We start from the raw sequence: 17,442 nt of genomic DNA, 5'->3' as shown, positions 1-17,442 counted from the left end.
GCCTCACAAAGTGGTCCTTCACAGCAGCTGCAATGGCATCACCTAGGAGCTCGCTAGAAACACAGATACAGGCCCTCCCCAGACCCCTATATTTTAACAGGACCATTTATCTGCAACTGAGCGTTTAGAGATGGGGCTGCCCTAGGTCCCATTGGCTTGTTGGGAAGAATCAGTTACAGTCAGGCAATGGCTATAGCCTGTTGAAATTTGGAGGTAGAAGTGCTTTGTTAGGTAACCAAGGAGACCCTTAACTGAGGCTGCCGGTCAGTGGTGTGGTAGACTTGGGTAACCACTCTTAGATCAGAGGGGAGGAATTTGGTGGAAGACTTATCAGGGGATGAACTGAGGTAGTACCAGCTGCCTGTTAGGTGGGCTTGTGTGGTACTGAATGCCAGAGCCATGAGTGAAAGGGCACTGCAGAAGGGCAGAATATGTAGTGGAGGGGTGACCACCAAGGTCTGAGAAAATAGGACTAGGGGAGAACTGTTCTACAGGACTATCTCCATTCATGCTCCCAGGCATGCTGTGTACCCATCCCATACCTCCCAAGAGCACCCCATTGGTTCAGTAGGACCCTCTGAGCAGGTTCTCCCTTCTCCTCATAACCTCAAGTCCAAAGAGCTTGACTGGTGGAAAGGCAGCCTGGGCAAAGGGAGACCCGGAAGTCTCTCTAAGTGATACGTGTATCACTTTCCACGTATCCCTTAAGGCTTAAACACAAGCTGCATTACTATTCAGTTTATAGAAAGGCAAAGTAAACATTACTCTACAACTGAAAGGGTCCATGAAGATTAACTTATCCATAATAAATCCCATTGGACTAGATACTTATGTTCATCCAAGCAGCATTTACTGAGCACGAATGTGCTAGGCCTGGAAGTCTAGATGCTGGAACTCAAAGTCCAGGCCCCTGACCAGGGCATGAGGACCCCATTCTCAGCTACCTGAAGAAGTCCAGGCACTTCTCTTTATGCCTGCAAACAGCCTCCATCCTTCTTTTTGCTTTTGAATTCATAGTCATCTTTTCCTAGTGTTCTTTCCAAAGAGTACAACATTTTAGTGAGTGACAAATTTGTCTCTGGAGAGAAGCAAGTATTCTGAATAATTCCTTCCTTTGTGTCCCTCCCCCCGTCCCTCTAACCACCTCCTCCTCACTGTGTATTCTGCCTCTTTAAACCTCTCTCAAATCCTGTGACGTGCTGAACAAGTCTCCAACTGTCCTGTGACAGCCACTTATTAAATTTCCAAGAATTTTACAAACTGGTTGTTAAACAGAGACATTACAAAAAAATTAAGTTTGATCAGGTCCCAGTCGTGTATTTTGTGTCTGCACAGCCAAGAACACAGTAAGTAAAGCAAGCAGACAGCCCTCAGAATGAGAGAAGATATTGGCAGGTTAGGTCTCCGACAAAGGTTTAATAACCAGAATCCACAGAGAACTCAAACATATAAGCAAGAAAAGAACAAGTGATCCCATCGCAGGCTGGGCAAGGGACTTGAAGAGAAACTTCTCTGAAGAAGACAGGTGCACGGCCTACAGACATATGAAAAAATGCTCATCATCTTTAATCATCAGAGAAATGCAAATCAAAACTACTTTGAGATATCACCTAACTCCAGTAAGATTAGCCCATATCACAAAATCCCAAGACCAGAGATGTTGGCGTGGATGTGGAGAAAAAGGAACTTCTGCACTGCTGGTGGGAATGCAATTAATACATTCCTTTTGGAAGGATGTTTGGAGAACACTTAGAGATTTAAAATAGAGCTTCCATTCGATCCTATAATTCCTGTACTAGGTATATACCCAGAAGACCAAAAAATCACATTATAACAAAGATATTTGTACCAGAATGTTTATTGCAGCCCAATTCACAATTGCTAAGTCATGGAAAAAGCCCAAGTGCCCATCGATCCACGAATGGATTAATAAAATGTGGTATATGTACACCATGGAATATTATGCAGCCTTAAAGAAAGATGGAGACTTTACCTCTTTCATGTTTACATGGATGGAGCTGGAACATATTCTTCTTAGTAAAGTATCTCAAGAATGGAAGAAAAGGTATCCAATGTACTCAGCCCTGCTATGAAACTAATTTATGGCTTTCATATGAAAGCTATAACCCAGTTATAACCTAAGAATATGGGGAAGAGGGAGAGGGAGGAGAAGGAGGGATAGGATAGGTGGAGCGAGGGTGATTGGTGAGATTACACCTGCGGTGCATCTTACAAGGGTACATGTGAAACTTAGTAAATGCAGAAGGTAAATGTCTTAACACAGTAACTAAGAAATTGCCAGGAAGGCTATGTTAACCAGTGTGATGAAAATATGTGAAATGGTCTATAAAACCAGCGTATGGTGCCCCACGATCGCATTAATGTACACTGCTATGATTTAATAATAAAATAAAATAAAAATTAAGTTATGGAAACCTCTAATTAGATAAGTTATATGAACAGTATACTCAAAACTTATCATTCTTTAATTATTATATTTTACTGCATTTTATTGTTGTCTATGCTCTTGAGCCTATTTAAATCAAATGCATTTCTATGATAGAAGGGTCACATAATGATGTGCTAGCACACATCACCTCCAACTTCTTGTTCGACGATATCACATTGGTAGTTTGTGATTGGCCATGGTATTTACACCACAGAAATTGGTAAAAGCTACAAATTAGGGCTCGGTTTCTTGGGGCCTTTTTAGTATCTATGCTAAGAAAATGATGGAGAACATATAAATGCAGATTAAACCTAAAAGTGTGTCATGTCTGTAGTTATTATATTGTAAGTAACGTAAGACTGAAAAAATGTTCTTCCAGGTTCAAAGCTATTATCTGATTCAGCAGTCATTCGTGTCATTGACAAATGAGTCAAGTTAAAACAGTCACCTTCATTGTTTCACTTTTTCTTGTCAATGTAGTCAAAAATATCAACCAACATTCATGGTGGAATTACACACGTTGGTCAACTGCAGACATAAGCTTATGCTTACCTGGGATTCAAGAGTTCAGCAAAGATCAATGAGTTCATTCTGTGAGAATCAATGGGCTACATGGAATTTGCAATAAAGAGTAGTTTATATTTTATCACTTATAAATTATATAATTTATATCCTTCATATAATCAAATTTATAATGAACTTATGCGTTGATGTAGATGTGTATCTATTTGGTTTTTTTTTTTTTTTCACAGTTCTGGCAGCACCCAGAGTGTCTCTTCTCTGCATCCCCTTATTATTTCAGGTTTCCTCACCTCCAATTCCATACCAAATTTCTAATACCTAAATGCAATCATGGTGCACCCCTCATTAAAATTACCAGTAGCTATAGCCGGGCATTGTGGTGGGCGCCTATAGTCCCAGTTACTTGGGAGGCTGAGGCAAGAGAATCGCCTAAGCCCAGGAGCTGGAGGTTGCTGTGAGCTGTGACACCACAGCACTCTACTGAGGGTGATAAAGTGAGACTCTGTCTCTCTAAAAAAAAAAAAAAAAAAAAAAATTACCAGTAGCTCTGGAATCCTTCTAAATGAAATCCAAGTCAGGTAAGGCCTTCCTTGCTCCTCTCTGTTCACCTCTGCAGCTTCCTTTCTTATCAGATGCTCATATTCATGCTTCTCTAAAATTAGGCCAACTGCCTGCTGTTCCCAGAATATTGCTTTACTTACTCATGCCTCCGGCTCTTTGCATGTGCTTTTCTCTGTTTGGGATGCCTTTCCTCAACTCCCTTCCCACCCCACCTCCTGCCAGTTCCCACTTGGCATTAAAACCAAGCTCGAGCATCCCCTCTCCCAGAAGCCAGTGCCAGCTCCACTTCGGCACCTGCCACAATGCAAGTTGTCATGTAGGTTCACCTTTCCAGGTCCCCTATCTCAAGCCAGAAGATCTTTTGGGCTGTGAGGGCATTGCTCACTGCATCTAGCACTTGGCTTGGCAACAGGAGATATCTAATAAATTCCTGTTAAGTTAGTAAACTGTTTAATTGATTTCAGCTATAACCTACAGCAAAGCACAGGATTTAGCCAGGAGAAATGTACACATCTCATTTCTGAATTCTTTTTTTGACAGAGTCTTATTTTGTCACCCTCAGTATGCTATGGCATCACAGCTCACAGCAACCTCAAACTCTTGGGCTCAAGTGATCCTCTTGCCTCAGTCTCCCAAATGGCTGGGACTACAGGTACCTGCCACAATGCCCAGCTATTTTCAGAGATGGGGTCTCACTGTTGCTCAGGCTGACCTCAAACTCCTGAACTCAAGCAATCCATCCACCCACCTCAGCCTCTCAGAATGCTAGGATTACAGATGTGAGCCATCACACACGGCCTATCTCTGAATTCTGTTGCTGCTTACCTATTGGGTAAAATGACACTCCTGAGGGGTTGGGTATACTAAAAGCCCAGACTTTACCATGGTGCAATATATCCATGTAACAAAACTTCACTTGCACTCCCTAAATCTATTGAAACTTAAAAGCAGTTATTTAAACTGTTGGAAGAGTTACCTTTAAGTATACATATAAAACCAGGTAAATAATTGCCTTTTTAAAAAACCTTCCATGGTTTTCTGGAAGTCAACAAGACATTGTCTTAAACCACTGATGTTCTTTACACAATTGCCAGGATACTCATTTCTGAAAGGTAGTGACAGCCATCACTTACTGGCTGCTCTTATGCTCTAAGCACATGGTAGGTGCCTTGCACGTGTCACCTCGACAATGCCTTAACACCTGGGGCATTATTATCCCCATTTTACAGATGAGGAAATTGAGCCTCACGAGAGTTAAAATATTTTTGATTTGTATAGATGTTGAATGCCAAAGCAGTGATTCAAGCAAGGATTGATCCGATTCTAAACCCCACATTTTCATTAATCATTCCTTGTGACTTAAAAAACAAATACCATATGTATCAGGCCTAACCAATGGCCTAGATCAAATAACACCCCAAATAATATTAATACAAAGGTTATTAATGCAAGGCCTAGTTCAGCCGCAGTATCCTTACTCCTGGTACCCAGACGCAGTAAAAGGTTTGCCCTTTCCCCAGCCCAGATTTGTAGGAGAAAAGTGAATGATGCCAAGGAGTACCTGTGTCCTTTGTCAAAGGCTGCATCTGAAAGCCTCCACGACCCCGTCTAGGACTTCATCATGGAACAACTTTCCAACCATGAGCAGGGATCTCTTGCAAGCCTGTCTGCTAAGCTGCCACCAGAGCTGTTGCTGGTGTCTTTGTTTACTGTTTGTCACTAAGCACTCGCTGCCCAGCAAGTGAGTCACCAAGGCCCCTTCCCTTTCCTGCCTCCAGTCTCATTCCCTAGGTCCTGTGCAGTCTCTGGCCTGTTAGCAGCCTGCGTCCTCAAAGCCGGTGACCCGTGAGAGAGCCAGTAAGAGCTCAACTGGATTAGGTGCCACTGGAGGCAATGGGATTGCAGCTAAGCAGGGCTTTTACACTGATGTCTCTTTATCCTTTGGACCAATCAAAAGAAAAAGCCCTGCAAGGAACTGGGGGCCGGGCCCACAACCAAGGCTTAGTTTCATCAGCTCAGCCACCCTTTATGCCCTTTAACAGTATCAGACTTTGCACGGGCACCCAATAGGACAGAGAACCATGTAAGAGAGGAAGGAGGAAAGGATGACCTGGATCTGCCCATGGGAAGGCACGAGAATGGACTGGAGACAGGAAAAGAGGAATCCTCACACTCTGTGATATTTGGTTCAGAAAGGAATCAGCGGAGGCAAGGAGATGGGGAACAGCAAGAAACCCATCACAGCTCTATAAATGAGGGGTTGAAAGAGTAGATCTTTTTGAGCCCCTTAAACCAATAGCAGTGTCAAAACTGAGAAGTATTTCTTTAAAAAGAAAATATGAGCTTTTGCTTGACTGAAAAATACGATAATACAGTTTGATCGATCCCAGTGCTGGTGAGGGCATGGTGAACGAGCACTCTCACAGGCCAGCAGTTGGGGAGCAGACCAGGGCAACCTCATTGCAGGGAACCTAGTAAGATTCGTTAACTTATAAATGCACGTATCCTTTATAAATCTAACGGCTAGGAAGCAACTCCATGGGCTATTCTTGCCAAAGTTCACCCAAGCATCTAAAAAAGGATGCGCAATGCAGTACAAGTTTGAAATAGCAAAAAATTAAAAGCCACTAAAGCATGCATCTATTGTGGTTATATAAATAAATGTGTGGTTCACGCATAGTGGAAAACCCAGTACATAGCTGTGCAAAGGAAGGAGGCAGATCTGTGTGATTGCCAGTTCACAATTGCCAAGAAAATGCTTTTCAAAACAAAAGATTTAGAATAGCCCCATATGATTGTTTTTATGGCAAAAAGCTATATAAAAACAGGTATATGTATGCCTGTACACATATTCTTTATCTGGAAGGAATCATAAGAAACTTAGTAATGGTTGCTTTGGGGAGAGTGTTTTGAGTCATTACTTAGGGAAATTATTATTCATTTTGATGTTTTTTTCCCCCCTCCACACTAGTATTATACTGCTTTTTAAAAAAACTAGAAAACAAAATGTTTTGCTCCTTCCCTGCCACTGATGAATATTGCAGAGATGGAGGCTAGGGTGACTTCAGGATTCAGCTTCACCTGTAACCCACTGCCATGGCCAAGGAAGGCATTGCTGTTGGAGATGGAACGGACATTAACGCTGCTTTACAAGAGATTCTGAAGACCGCCCTCATCCACGATGGCCTTGCATATAGAATCTGTGAAGATGCCAAATCCTTGGACAAGCGCCAACCCCATCTTGGTGTGCTCGCATCCAGCTGTGATGTGCCTGTGTATGTCAAGTTGCTGGGCATCCTTTGTGCTGAACGCCAGATCAACCTGATGAAGATTGATGCCAATGAGAAACTAGGCGAATGGGCAGGGCTTTGTAACATGGGCAGAAAGGGGCAACTCCATAACAACCAATTGGTTGGTTGCAGTTGTATAGTAGTTAAGGACTTTGGCCAAGAATCTCAGGCAAGGATGTCATTGAAGAGGACTCCAAATGCAAGAAATGAACAAATAAAACTTTGATTCATATCCCTTAAAAAATTAAAAAATAAATAAAAATTTAAAAACATATTTTACAAAATTTATCTTTTCCTGCTTACAGCCACCTACACTGCCATTCCCTGCTAGCTAGCAAAGCATTTTACAATACGATATTTGCAACCATCTCTTAATGTTTCTCCCAAATTTGTCTATTCCTGAAACTTGATAGGATGCAGATTCCCAGGCACCACCCTGGACCTGCTGAAGCTAAATCTCTGCAGAGCCAGAGCATCTGCATTTTTGCAAGTGCCCAGATAATTTTTATCTGGGAATTTTCTCAGGCCAATGAGGAACAATTGAAGAAATTGCGTCCCGGAGGGAGAAAGTGAACTCCTCCAGTCATGCGGCTGGTTCATGATAGAACAAAAAGCAAGATGTAAGTCATCTACCATCCACGTGAATGTTGGTCTGCTTGAAGTCACCATCCCCTTCATCATTTCAGTCAGAAATATTAGCATTCAGCAGTAATCCCCTTTTATGGTTGCTCTGCTAGCATTTCACTAAGTCCAGTTAAAGCAAGGGGGAAAAAATCCTAATTCAGCATTGAAAGTCTTGAGATTGTTTATTTTTAAAATGTCACTGCTTCACATTGTTTATTTACATTTATATAGAGTTCTTCAAAGGAACATATATAATCAAGTGGACTTCAATACTAAAGCCGCTTGTTAGTTTTGCCTTTGGTTTTCTAGAGGAGGAGAAAGTTGTTTAAACTGTTGAAAAACTCAATTATTTTTTCTATCCTTTAATCAAGTTTTTCTTTCCTTTAAAGACTAATTGAATATGTGGGGGGGGGCGTGCATGTGTGTGTGTGCATAGTATATATTTATAAGGAACTGGCTTCTGTAATTGTGGAGACTGGGAAGTCCCACAGGCTGCCAATTACAAGCTGAAGGTCCAGCAGTTCAGGGAATTGAGTTCCAGCCTAAGTACAAAGGCCTGAAAAGCAAGAGAACTGATGGTATAAGTCCCAGTCAAAGGGCAAGAGAAGAAATGGCTCAAAAGTCAGCCAGAGAGAGAGAGAGAAAAAAATTCTCCCTAACTCTGCCTTTCATTCTATTCGAGATCTCAACAAATTAGGCGAGACCCACACGCCTTGGAAAGACCACCTGCTTTACTCAGTCCACCAACTCAAATGCTAATCTCATTGGGAAACACCAGAATAATGTTTAATGAAGTAACTGGATATCCCATGACCCAGCCAAGTTGACTTATAAAATTAGCAATCGCAAATCTACCTCTTGTGTGCTTGCCACCCACATGGATGTCCTTAAACCATACTTACTACTCAAATAAAGATAATAACAAGGGCATTATTTCACAATACATGACACAACTATCCTGATGCAGCTAAAATACCTTTTACTCGGAAAAGGAGGTGAAATCCTTGAGTGATGTTTACTCTGCTCTTTGATAACCATAACTTAAATTCTATGATATTAAACTTAATAACACTACAGTATAAATTCAATGTATATCATGTTACAGGTCAAGAGAGTAAGAGAGGAAAGAAAAAAAGACATTTTATACACAGAAATATATTTATTTGGGGGCAGGGCACAATTATAAGAGAGACTTTACCTAACAAATGTAATCAGTGTAACCTAATTCTTTGTACCCTCAATGAATCCCAAACAATAAAATATAAAAAATATGTTTATAACAAAATAAGGAAGGACTACTCAACAATTATAGTCCTCATTTCTACAACTGGTCATGTGATTGCTGGTATTTTTTTTTTTCTTTTTTTTGGCCAGAGCTGGGTTTGAACCCACCACCTTCAGCATATGGGGCCAGCACCCTACTCCTTTGAGTCACAGGCACCGCCTGATTGCTGGTATTTTTAATTATCTTTTTCCATTAGCCATTCTGTATTCCCTGTGTTTTCAGCAAGCACTTCAGCTGGTCTTGGTTCTTTAGCTGGTGGAGTGACCCAAATATTCACTCTTGAAGTGCCTGAGCCATAAGTAAGTCCTGCCTGAACTGAATGATTATCACTTTGCAGTTACCTTAGTTATAGGGCATGGTAATATTAAGAGACAGTGTAGGGGACCTTCAGTATTCTGAATATGCTCTTTCTTACTCCATTGTGGAGTAGCAGCCTGTCTTACTCCATTTTGTGTTGCTATAAAGGATTATATGAAGCTGGGTAATTTGTAAATAAAAGAGGTTTATTTGGCTCACAGTTCTGTGGGCTGTACAAGAAGCATTGCGGCAGCACCTGCTCCTGGTAAGGACCTCAGGTTATTTCCACTCACGTTGGAAGGTGAAGGGCAGTTGGCAGGTTGCAGAGATCACATGGTGAGAGAGGAATTAAGAGTGGGGGAGGGGAAAAGGTACTGGGCTTTTTTTAAACAATCAGTTCTGGTGAGAATGAATAATGCAAGAACTCACTATTCCCTGCCCCATGAAGGGCATGAATCTATTCACAAGGGTTCAGTCTCCAGATCCCAAACATTTCCCATTAAACCCCACCTTCAACATTAGGGATCAGATTTCAACATCTAACTTAGAGGAGACAAATATCCAAACTGTATAGCACAATTTTCTCTTGGTAGTCAGGATCAGTCACCCTGGCTGGCACAGTACCTCCTTTCTTTGCCTCTTGATTCAGAAGCACAAGGACTCCAAAGTGGCTGCATAGCAGTCTAAACTTCCAGCTCAATGGAATTATTATTATATCCCCCGAAGGAAGCATTCCACCCTCTGCAACTAAAACATCTATGCTGGCATAGCAAAAAGTCACACAAACAGAAAACAAAACATTTTGCTTGTGGGTCACAGGGATTAACAGTGAATGGTGCCCCTCCCATTTTTAACTCTGATTCCTGGATCTAAGGACTCTGGCTGTGAATAAAACAGCACCATATACTGGGGCTGATGAAGAGCACATACAGCCTCCTGGTGAACCTTTCTCTAGCCCTGCAAGACATTGCCAACTAACTGGTGCTTTACCCAAGTTTTCAAAAGGCCATTCCTTTCCTTTACCAAATAAGCTACTTCAGAGTGGTGGAGAATATGGTAATGCCAGTGAATTCTATGAGAACGGGCTCATTGCCGCAGTTCTTATCTCTGAAGTGAATTCCTTGATCAGAAGCAGTGCTCTGTGGAATACTATGATGGTGTATAAGACTTTCTGAAAGCCTATGGATGGAAGTTTTGGCAGAGGCATTGCATACAGGAAAAATAATCTGTATCCAGAGTAAGTGTCATCTCCTGTAAGAATTAACAAAATAACTGGGCATCCCATGGCCTAGACAAGTTGACACATTAAAATTAACCATCATAGCCCCTTATTTTATGCTTATACCAAGGATATGTCCAATGTTTAAGGCAACATAAATTTCAAATAATTAGATCTAAAATAATATATTTTTGTTATTCTAAATAGACCTCTCATACATTGCTGGTGGAAATAAAAATAATGGTACAGATACTCTGGAAAACAATTTGGCAGTTTCTTTTTTTTTTTTTTGTCTGGGGCTGGGTTTGAACCCACCACCTCCAGCATATGGGACGGCGCTCTACTCCTTGAGCCACAGGTGCCGCCCAGTTTGGCAGTTTCTTAAAAAAAAACCTAAACATGTTTTTGACATCCCTGAGAAATGAAAACTTCTTTCCACACAAAAACTTGTACATGATCGTATGCCAGATTTATTATTTACAACAGCCAAAAACCATCAACAACCAAAATATCCTACAATAGGAAAATGGTTAAGGAAACTATGGTACATCCATACTATGGAATCCTACTCACCAATAAAAATGAACACACTTGGCTTAGTGCCTGTAGCTCAAGTGGCTAAGGTGCCAGCCACACACACCAGAGCTGGTGGGTTCAAATCCAGCCCGAGTCTGCCAAAGAACAATGACAACTACAACCAAAAAATAGCTGGGCATTGTGGCGGGTGCCTGTAGTCCCAGCTACTTGGGAGGCTGAGGCAAGAGAATTGCTTAAGCCCAGGATTTGGAGGTTGCTGTGAGCTGTGATGCCACAGCACTCTACCCAGAACGATAGCTTGAGGCTCAGTCTCCAAAAAAAAAAAAAAGAACACACTTTGGCATATGCAATAACTTGGATGGATTTCAAGATAATTATGCTGAATTACTTTTTTAAAAAGCCAATATCAAATGGTTACACACAGTATGACTCCATTTACATAAAATTCTTGAAACTTAAAACTATAGAGATGGAAAACAGATTAGTGATTGCCCAGGGTTAGAGATGGCAAAGGAAAGAGTAACTATAAAAGGATCTTTGTGGCAACAGAACAGTTCAGCATCTTGCTTGAGACAGCAGTTATGCAGATCCACACAAGAAATAAAATGACATAGAGCATATTGTACTGATGTCAATTTTTTGTTTGAATATTATAGTATAGTTAGGTAAGTTGTAACCTTGGGGAAACTGACTAAAGGGGACATGGGTCCTCTCCTGTACATCTTCCTGTGAATCTATACTTGTTTTAAAATAAAAAGTTACTAAATGCACAGAATCCATGAGAGAGGGGGTAACCTGGACGGCTGTGCCTGCTTCAGTTACCTGCCTGAGGACTGAGTGGCAGCAGCCTGGGCATCGGCCCAGCAGTCATTAAATGTACACAGCCCCGTGACACAGCAATGATGAACACATCACAGCCCTGCCCTGCAGGGGCTTTCTCTGGGTTCTGCCACCCTGAAAGAAGACTTTGTGCTTCTAGGATGCCTCTAGCAGATGGAAACCCACAAGCTCTCTGTCAGATCAGCAGAAAATCATTCCATACAACCTAGGAGAAAAGATAAGGTATAGGAAATGTTCCAGGAGGGACAGAGGGTGCAGGAAGAAGCAGCAGAAGCTGAGTTCAGGTATAGAACGTGGATGAGCAGCTCTGGCCATCCTCACCCCACTCCATCTCCTAGAGCCTCAGTGTACCTGGTCACCTCCACAGGCCCCAGAGGACTCTTCCTTGTTCCTTTAACCACATCTACACCCTCCCTCTAAAACTGAAATCTCTTGGAGTCACATAACAAAATGTTCTGCTTCACCTCTACCACCACCTGCTGACTTCTAAGGAGTAGTCCACTCAGACCCATAACATGGTTCTCAACCTTCCTAATGCCACGGCCCTTTAGTACAGTTCCTGTGAGTCATGACCCACAGGTTGAGAACTGCTGCAAAAGAAGGTCCACTCCACCCTGAGGGCCCCTCTCCCATGGACAAGAACTCCAGGGACCAAGGAAGGGTTCCTGCTGTCCCATCCCCCAGCTCCCTCTTCTGGTCTGTCTTCTGGGTGTCTTTCCCAACCAGAACTGCACCAGAGTGTTTCTTCCAGGGCCTCCTCAGATTGTCTCCCACCCGAGTCTGCCCTCCTGGCATGGATGTGGCTGGCACTTGGCCATGAAGACCAGAAGCCCCTCACAGTGGGGAGTACAATTGGAAGAACAGCAGCACATGGCCTGGGGCTAGAAGTCCACAAATGTCAAAGAGTCAGAATTGTCCTGTCACATTTAAACTTCCAAGAGGTTCCAAAGTGTTAAAAGAAAAATTCAGACAGAGTAAATGAACACAGTTTCATTGAACAAAGAATGATTTGTGAATCAGGCAGCCCCCTGAACAAGAATAAGTTCAGAGCCACTCCAGGGCTGCCACCCAGCTGGACAATATTTATGGACAGAAAAAGGAAAGCAATGTACAGAAGGTAGAAGTGAGGTAATAGAAACAGCCAGCTTGTTTACAGCTCCTGTGTTTGACTTATTTGAACAGTCACTTGCCTGTGACTGGCTGAAACTATGCTATTGGTATGGGAGTAAGCTACAGTCTGTTCACTCATCTAGTTAGGAGGTTACAGTTCACTATGGATGGTAAACCTTTAAGCTGAACTCAAAATATGTAAGGAGGTAGCTTTAGGATAAGCCTAGTCTAGCTCATCTCTCATATTAGTCCTGTGAGGTCAGTGCCTCTTCCCTATTCTTCAAAGAGATCAAAACCTGGAGCATGAAACTAAATTGGTTAAGATCTCCCAGCTGAAAAATGACAAAGGTGACAAAACCCATGAAGGAATTCAAAAGTGGTAGAAATTACGGATACAAGAGTGAGTGAATGATTGATATGAGGGGTCTCAAAGAGAGCAGGACCAGGAATAATTGGTTTTAACTAAGGCCTATTATGGGTAGAGGCTCTTACATATAATATATAATTCCATATGCATACACACTGGGAAGTGGAGGGTATTATTCCCATTTTACAGAGTAGGAAACTGAGGCTCATGGAAGTCAGATAATTTGTCCATGCAAATTTCTTTCCGTACAGCTAAGAAAGATGGTAGAGTCAGGATTTGAACCCCAAACAGTCAGACTTCTCCTAGAAGAACCAATGCAAGCAAAAGCCTTGGGGAAGGAGGTAGTTTTTTCTTTGAGGTGGCAGGGAGGGAGAAAGAATAGATTTAAAGGGCATGGAAATGTTGGGCCTGATGGAGAGAATTCGGACAGTCTTATGTGAGGTGGCCTCAATTTTTTCAGCCCAGTTGCACTCAAAGTCATCTGCCAATGAATATGATGAAGCTCAGAATGAAAAATGGACATGATTTGGAGGGAACACAGGGAAGACTGAGCTGGAGATGAATTTGAGAGGAAGCGGGAGATGATGAGCAGAAGGTGGCCCAAGGAGCTGGGGCTGGGGCTGTGCAGACAGCCAGAGAATCAGGAAGGGCTGAGAGGCCCTGTGAGGAGAGGAGTGATGGGCTTAGTGTCTTATACTTTATATGTCCTGTTGGTGAGGGAGGACAAAGATTTTTGAAGGGTTAAGTCTGAGCAGACCAGATACCCAGATTTCAAATCCAGAGTAGATGGTGCTTGGGTAGTTATTGAAAAAGATTGAGCAGAAAGGAGGCTTTGTATACAAAGGAAGGAGGATCCCACTAAGTATCATCTAAGGGGCTGGATCACGGCCAGACATGCAGGGCAAGCAGAGGCTGAACTAGATCTGAAGGTGACCAGAAAGGACAGCAAGGCCAAGGAATTGGGGAGGGAGATAGAGCCAACTGAGACTGATGGGCCAGCCAGAAATGGTAGGGGTGGTGCCTGACCCCTACCTTACATATCAACCCCAGGGCTATAGTTTAAATTTCTATAGAGCGCACATGTCAAATACAAGGGCAGCTGACAAATATATGTGATTTGGGCTGACTGATTTTTTTAGTGTTTGTACAACCTTCTCAGATAAAATTGGGGTGTTATTTTTCTAAGAACTATAACTGCAAGGAGAGCACACTCTTTGTTACTAAGGTCCCTTTGGCAAGGTCCGCAGGCAGCACACGGAGTCATGAAAAGGAGGCTGGCAGAAGGTTATCACAACCTGAGCAAGCCCGGCTACCTTTGGCTCAGACACTGTGGGTGCAGTCACCTGCCCCTGCCATGTTGGCTCAGAGGGCTCTACTTTCAAGTACGGTGAGCTCTTAGAATGCTCTGGCCCAAAAGGAGAAGACTGATGGAGCTTAGAAAGGAAGCAGCCGTGAGTTGGAGCCAGAATCAGAGATCCACTGGGGCCAGCTGTGCAGACAGAGGTGGTGCAAATGAGGGCCCATGGGAAGCAGAGCAGGCAGAGACTAACATAGGTCAAGGCTGCCCATGGGGAAGCCTATGGACTCTGAGCTCCCCTGGTCATTATTCTCGTGGTAACACTTCCAGCTGCTGGCAAGGTGCTAGGAAGAGACTTCTCAGGTGCCTGAGTGAAAAGGGAAGTGCAGAACTTCGGAAAAGGGAACATTGTTTTGTGGTTTATCTGCCACTGAGGAGGGAAGGTTTGCAAGGGCACATCTCTTGTCATTGCACATCACAGGGACCAGTAGACCCTCTGGATTTGTTTAGTAATAAGGGGCCAAAGCATGTGATCTTCCCACCACTTCTCACTCTAGTATTTTCCTTGACAAATGAGATGGCTTTAATCCATAGATGGCTCATGACAGCTTTGGCTCCATGCCCTTGGCATGGCCTGGACTCTTCTCAGTTTGTGAGGTGAGAACAGGGTGCCTTACCCCTGGCTCTGCTTTGGCACCACTGGCACAGCCACACCGCCCACCCTGATGTCCCTTCCCAGCCTCCAGGCATCCACCTGTCTGCGAAAGGGAAAGTGCCTCTCCTGGTCTTCTCCCGGCTCCTGCTGTGGCCTCTATTCTGTCCTGACTTATCTGGTACACAACCTGAGGCCTGGCCTGAAAAAGCACAACAATGAAGTCCATCCTCACCCTTCAGTCACCCTGTTGTCATCCATCTCTCCTGCTACTCACTGGCTACAGGAATTTGCCCCGGCTGCTAAAGGGAAAGGCCTGGGAGAATTAAATGAACAAATCCGTGGCAATCTGTGGCATATCTTACGTGCTTAATATCAGCTAATGGGTATCATTATTTTTGTATTTGTTTTCATCTAAATCATCGTTTATTCAAGCTTCAGCGAAATCAGCTCTGGGCCAGGAGCACTTTACAGAACAGGAAAGCGAGAACAGCAGTGAGGTCCGTGTGAGAAAGAGCTGCATGCCGGAATGGCCTACACACTGCCCCTCTGTACTCCCTCTACCAGCCATTACTTGTGAAAATCTTCTCAAATAAAGCATTTCTTTTTAAAAGTCCAGAAATTCTTCATGTTCTCTTGGGTCATGTCCTCTCTGTCAATGTAATTTCTTCCTGTGGACTAAAGGGCTCACCTACGGGTGAGGTGGAAGCTGCAATGAAAGATAGAGTGCTGCACGTTGTCTGGGATGTTTTTCTTTGCCTAGTGTCAGTTGCAGCGAAGAAAGGCCTTCCAAGGACAATGACAGGGCTGTCCCCTGCCCAACCATACAGACCCAGCAAGCTGCATCTGCCTAGTGACCTAGTGACCGCGACACCTGGTGGCCATGAATGGAACCACACTCCACCTCCTCGATCCTGAAATTCAGCCACAGCCCCCCTCTGGGTGAACTTGAGGGAGACTTGTTGAGCAACACCGCCTAATGAAGGCTACCATTTCTTAGGATTTAAAGAAAAAAACAACAGGTCCCCTGGAAGCAGCATGTAATAGTGATTAGAGCCAAACCTGAGTTTCAACTCCAGACTCTACTAGACTGATGAGCTGGGTGAACTTGGGCATTATTTATCCTCTCTAAACCATTTCCACCTGGACAAGAGTCATAAAAACACCTATCTCACAAAGTCAACATGAGGATAACATGAAATTCTGGATGTGCTATCTTCATATATGGCCAGTTCTCTCAAATGTTAGGGCCTGTCACCCAAACATCGTCAGCATCACCCCACCCCCATCCAGCCACTGGATTCAGTTTCTTTAGCCCCCTCTTGATTTGAAAGGTGATATTTGCCACACAAATCTGGAACCACCAAATAAAGCCTACACATACCCACAAATCAGTCCCAATTACGATGCCCTGGTGCCATCACAGATAGTGCATGGCTCACCTCTACCTGCCCTCTAAGAGGCCACCTGAAAGGGGACACATTGACAGCTTTGTGGCAGAAGGTACAAATCCTTCCCATCCCTGTACACAGGGCCCCTTGCTGAGAGTTTCTGAACAGTGGTGCCTGGACCCTCAAAAGGTTGTGAGCATTACCTTGGGCAGGAAAGAGGTCCTTCACTCACTCTGCTATGCCCATTCAGGGAGAACCCTGACTGGCTTGCCTCAGCCTCAGGGTCTCACAGAGCTATAGAGACTCCCAGTTCCCGCACTGCTTTTCACTCCCTGGAGTGCATATAAAATACTAGCTACATACTACCTTCAGAACCAGTACATGTATCCCACCAGGTACTCAGTCCTACTGCAGAATACTGCTAACCAGTTCTGTCTCTTTCTTCCTCTATGATAAAACCCTATTAAGGGGCATGTTCAGATTCATCAAAATCTGGCCTCTATTGGCCTAAATTAATCCCAATTAAGGCTATGCTATAATTTGTATCAGTTAGTTACTTAACCACTGCTGAGTATTAAAGCAGCCCAAAACTTGGTAGCTTAGCACAGTCATTTTATTTGCTCATGATTCTATGGGTCAGCTCAGCTAAGTGATTTTTCTAGGGTCACACATGTGGGTACATGACTTATTTGATGGTTTGATGAGGGCCTGTGGGTCCAAAATAGCCTCCTTCACACATCTGAATGTTGGTTTTGGCTGTCAGCCGAGTCTTTACCTCCTTGTCTCTTGCATCTTCTACATGGTGACTGCAGCTTTCCAAGAGGGCGGACGTGAGAGCTACGAGGCCTCTTGATACAGAGTCAGAAGTATCACTGTGTAACCTCTGCATTCTAACTGGCTAATGCTAGTCACGTGAACAACCTAGATACAAAGGAAATATCCTGCACAGAGATAAGGAAGATTTTTTGCAGCCATCTTCTCCAGCAGTATAGTAGTTTTTT

General features: G+C 43.4%; 1 protein-coding gene and 1 pseudogene across 1 annotated transcript in view; one reads left to right on the top strand and one right to left on the bottom strand.

Moving 5' to 3' along the window:
• FRMPD2 (FERM and PDZ domain containing 2) overlaps positions 1–5,212 on the bottom strand; it is a 113,505-nt gene extending 108,293 nt beyond the window's left edge. Inside the window, exon 1 of the mRNA XM_053586027.1 lies at positions 5,094–5,212. Within this exon, the coding sequence (XP_053442002.1) occupies positions 5,094–5,118 (25 nt within the window). The 5' untranslated portion in view covers positions 5,119–5,212. The remainder of the gene's footprint in view (positions 1–5,093) is intronic.
• A 1,416-nt stretch (positions 5,213–6,628) lies between these two features.
• Positions 6,629–7,032, top strand: LOC128582554 (40S ribosomal protein S12-like; annotated as a pseudogene).
• Positions 7,033–17,442: the final 10,410 nt, after the last annotated feature.

This window comes from Nycticebus coucang, chromosome 3, assembly GCF_027406575.1.
Source record: "Nycticebus coucang isolate mNycCou1 chromosome 3, mNycCou1.pri, whole genome shotgun sequence".
Taxonomy (NCBI): Eukaryota; Metazoa; Chordata; class Mammalia; order Primates; family Lorisidae; genus Nycticebus; species Nycticebus coucang.
Note: the sequence above shows the minus strand (reverse complement) of the source record. Positions and strands in the feature narration are given on the sequence as shown.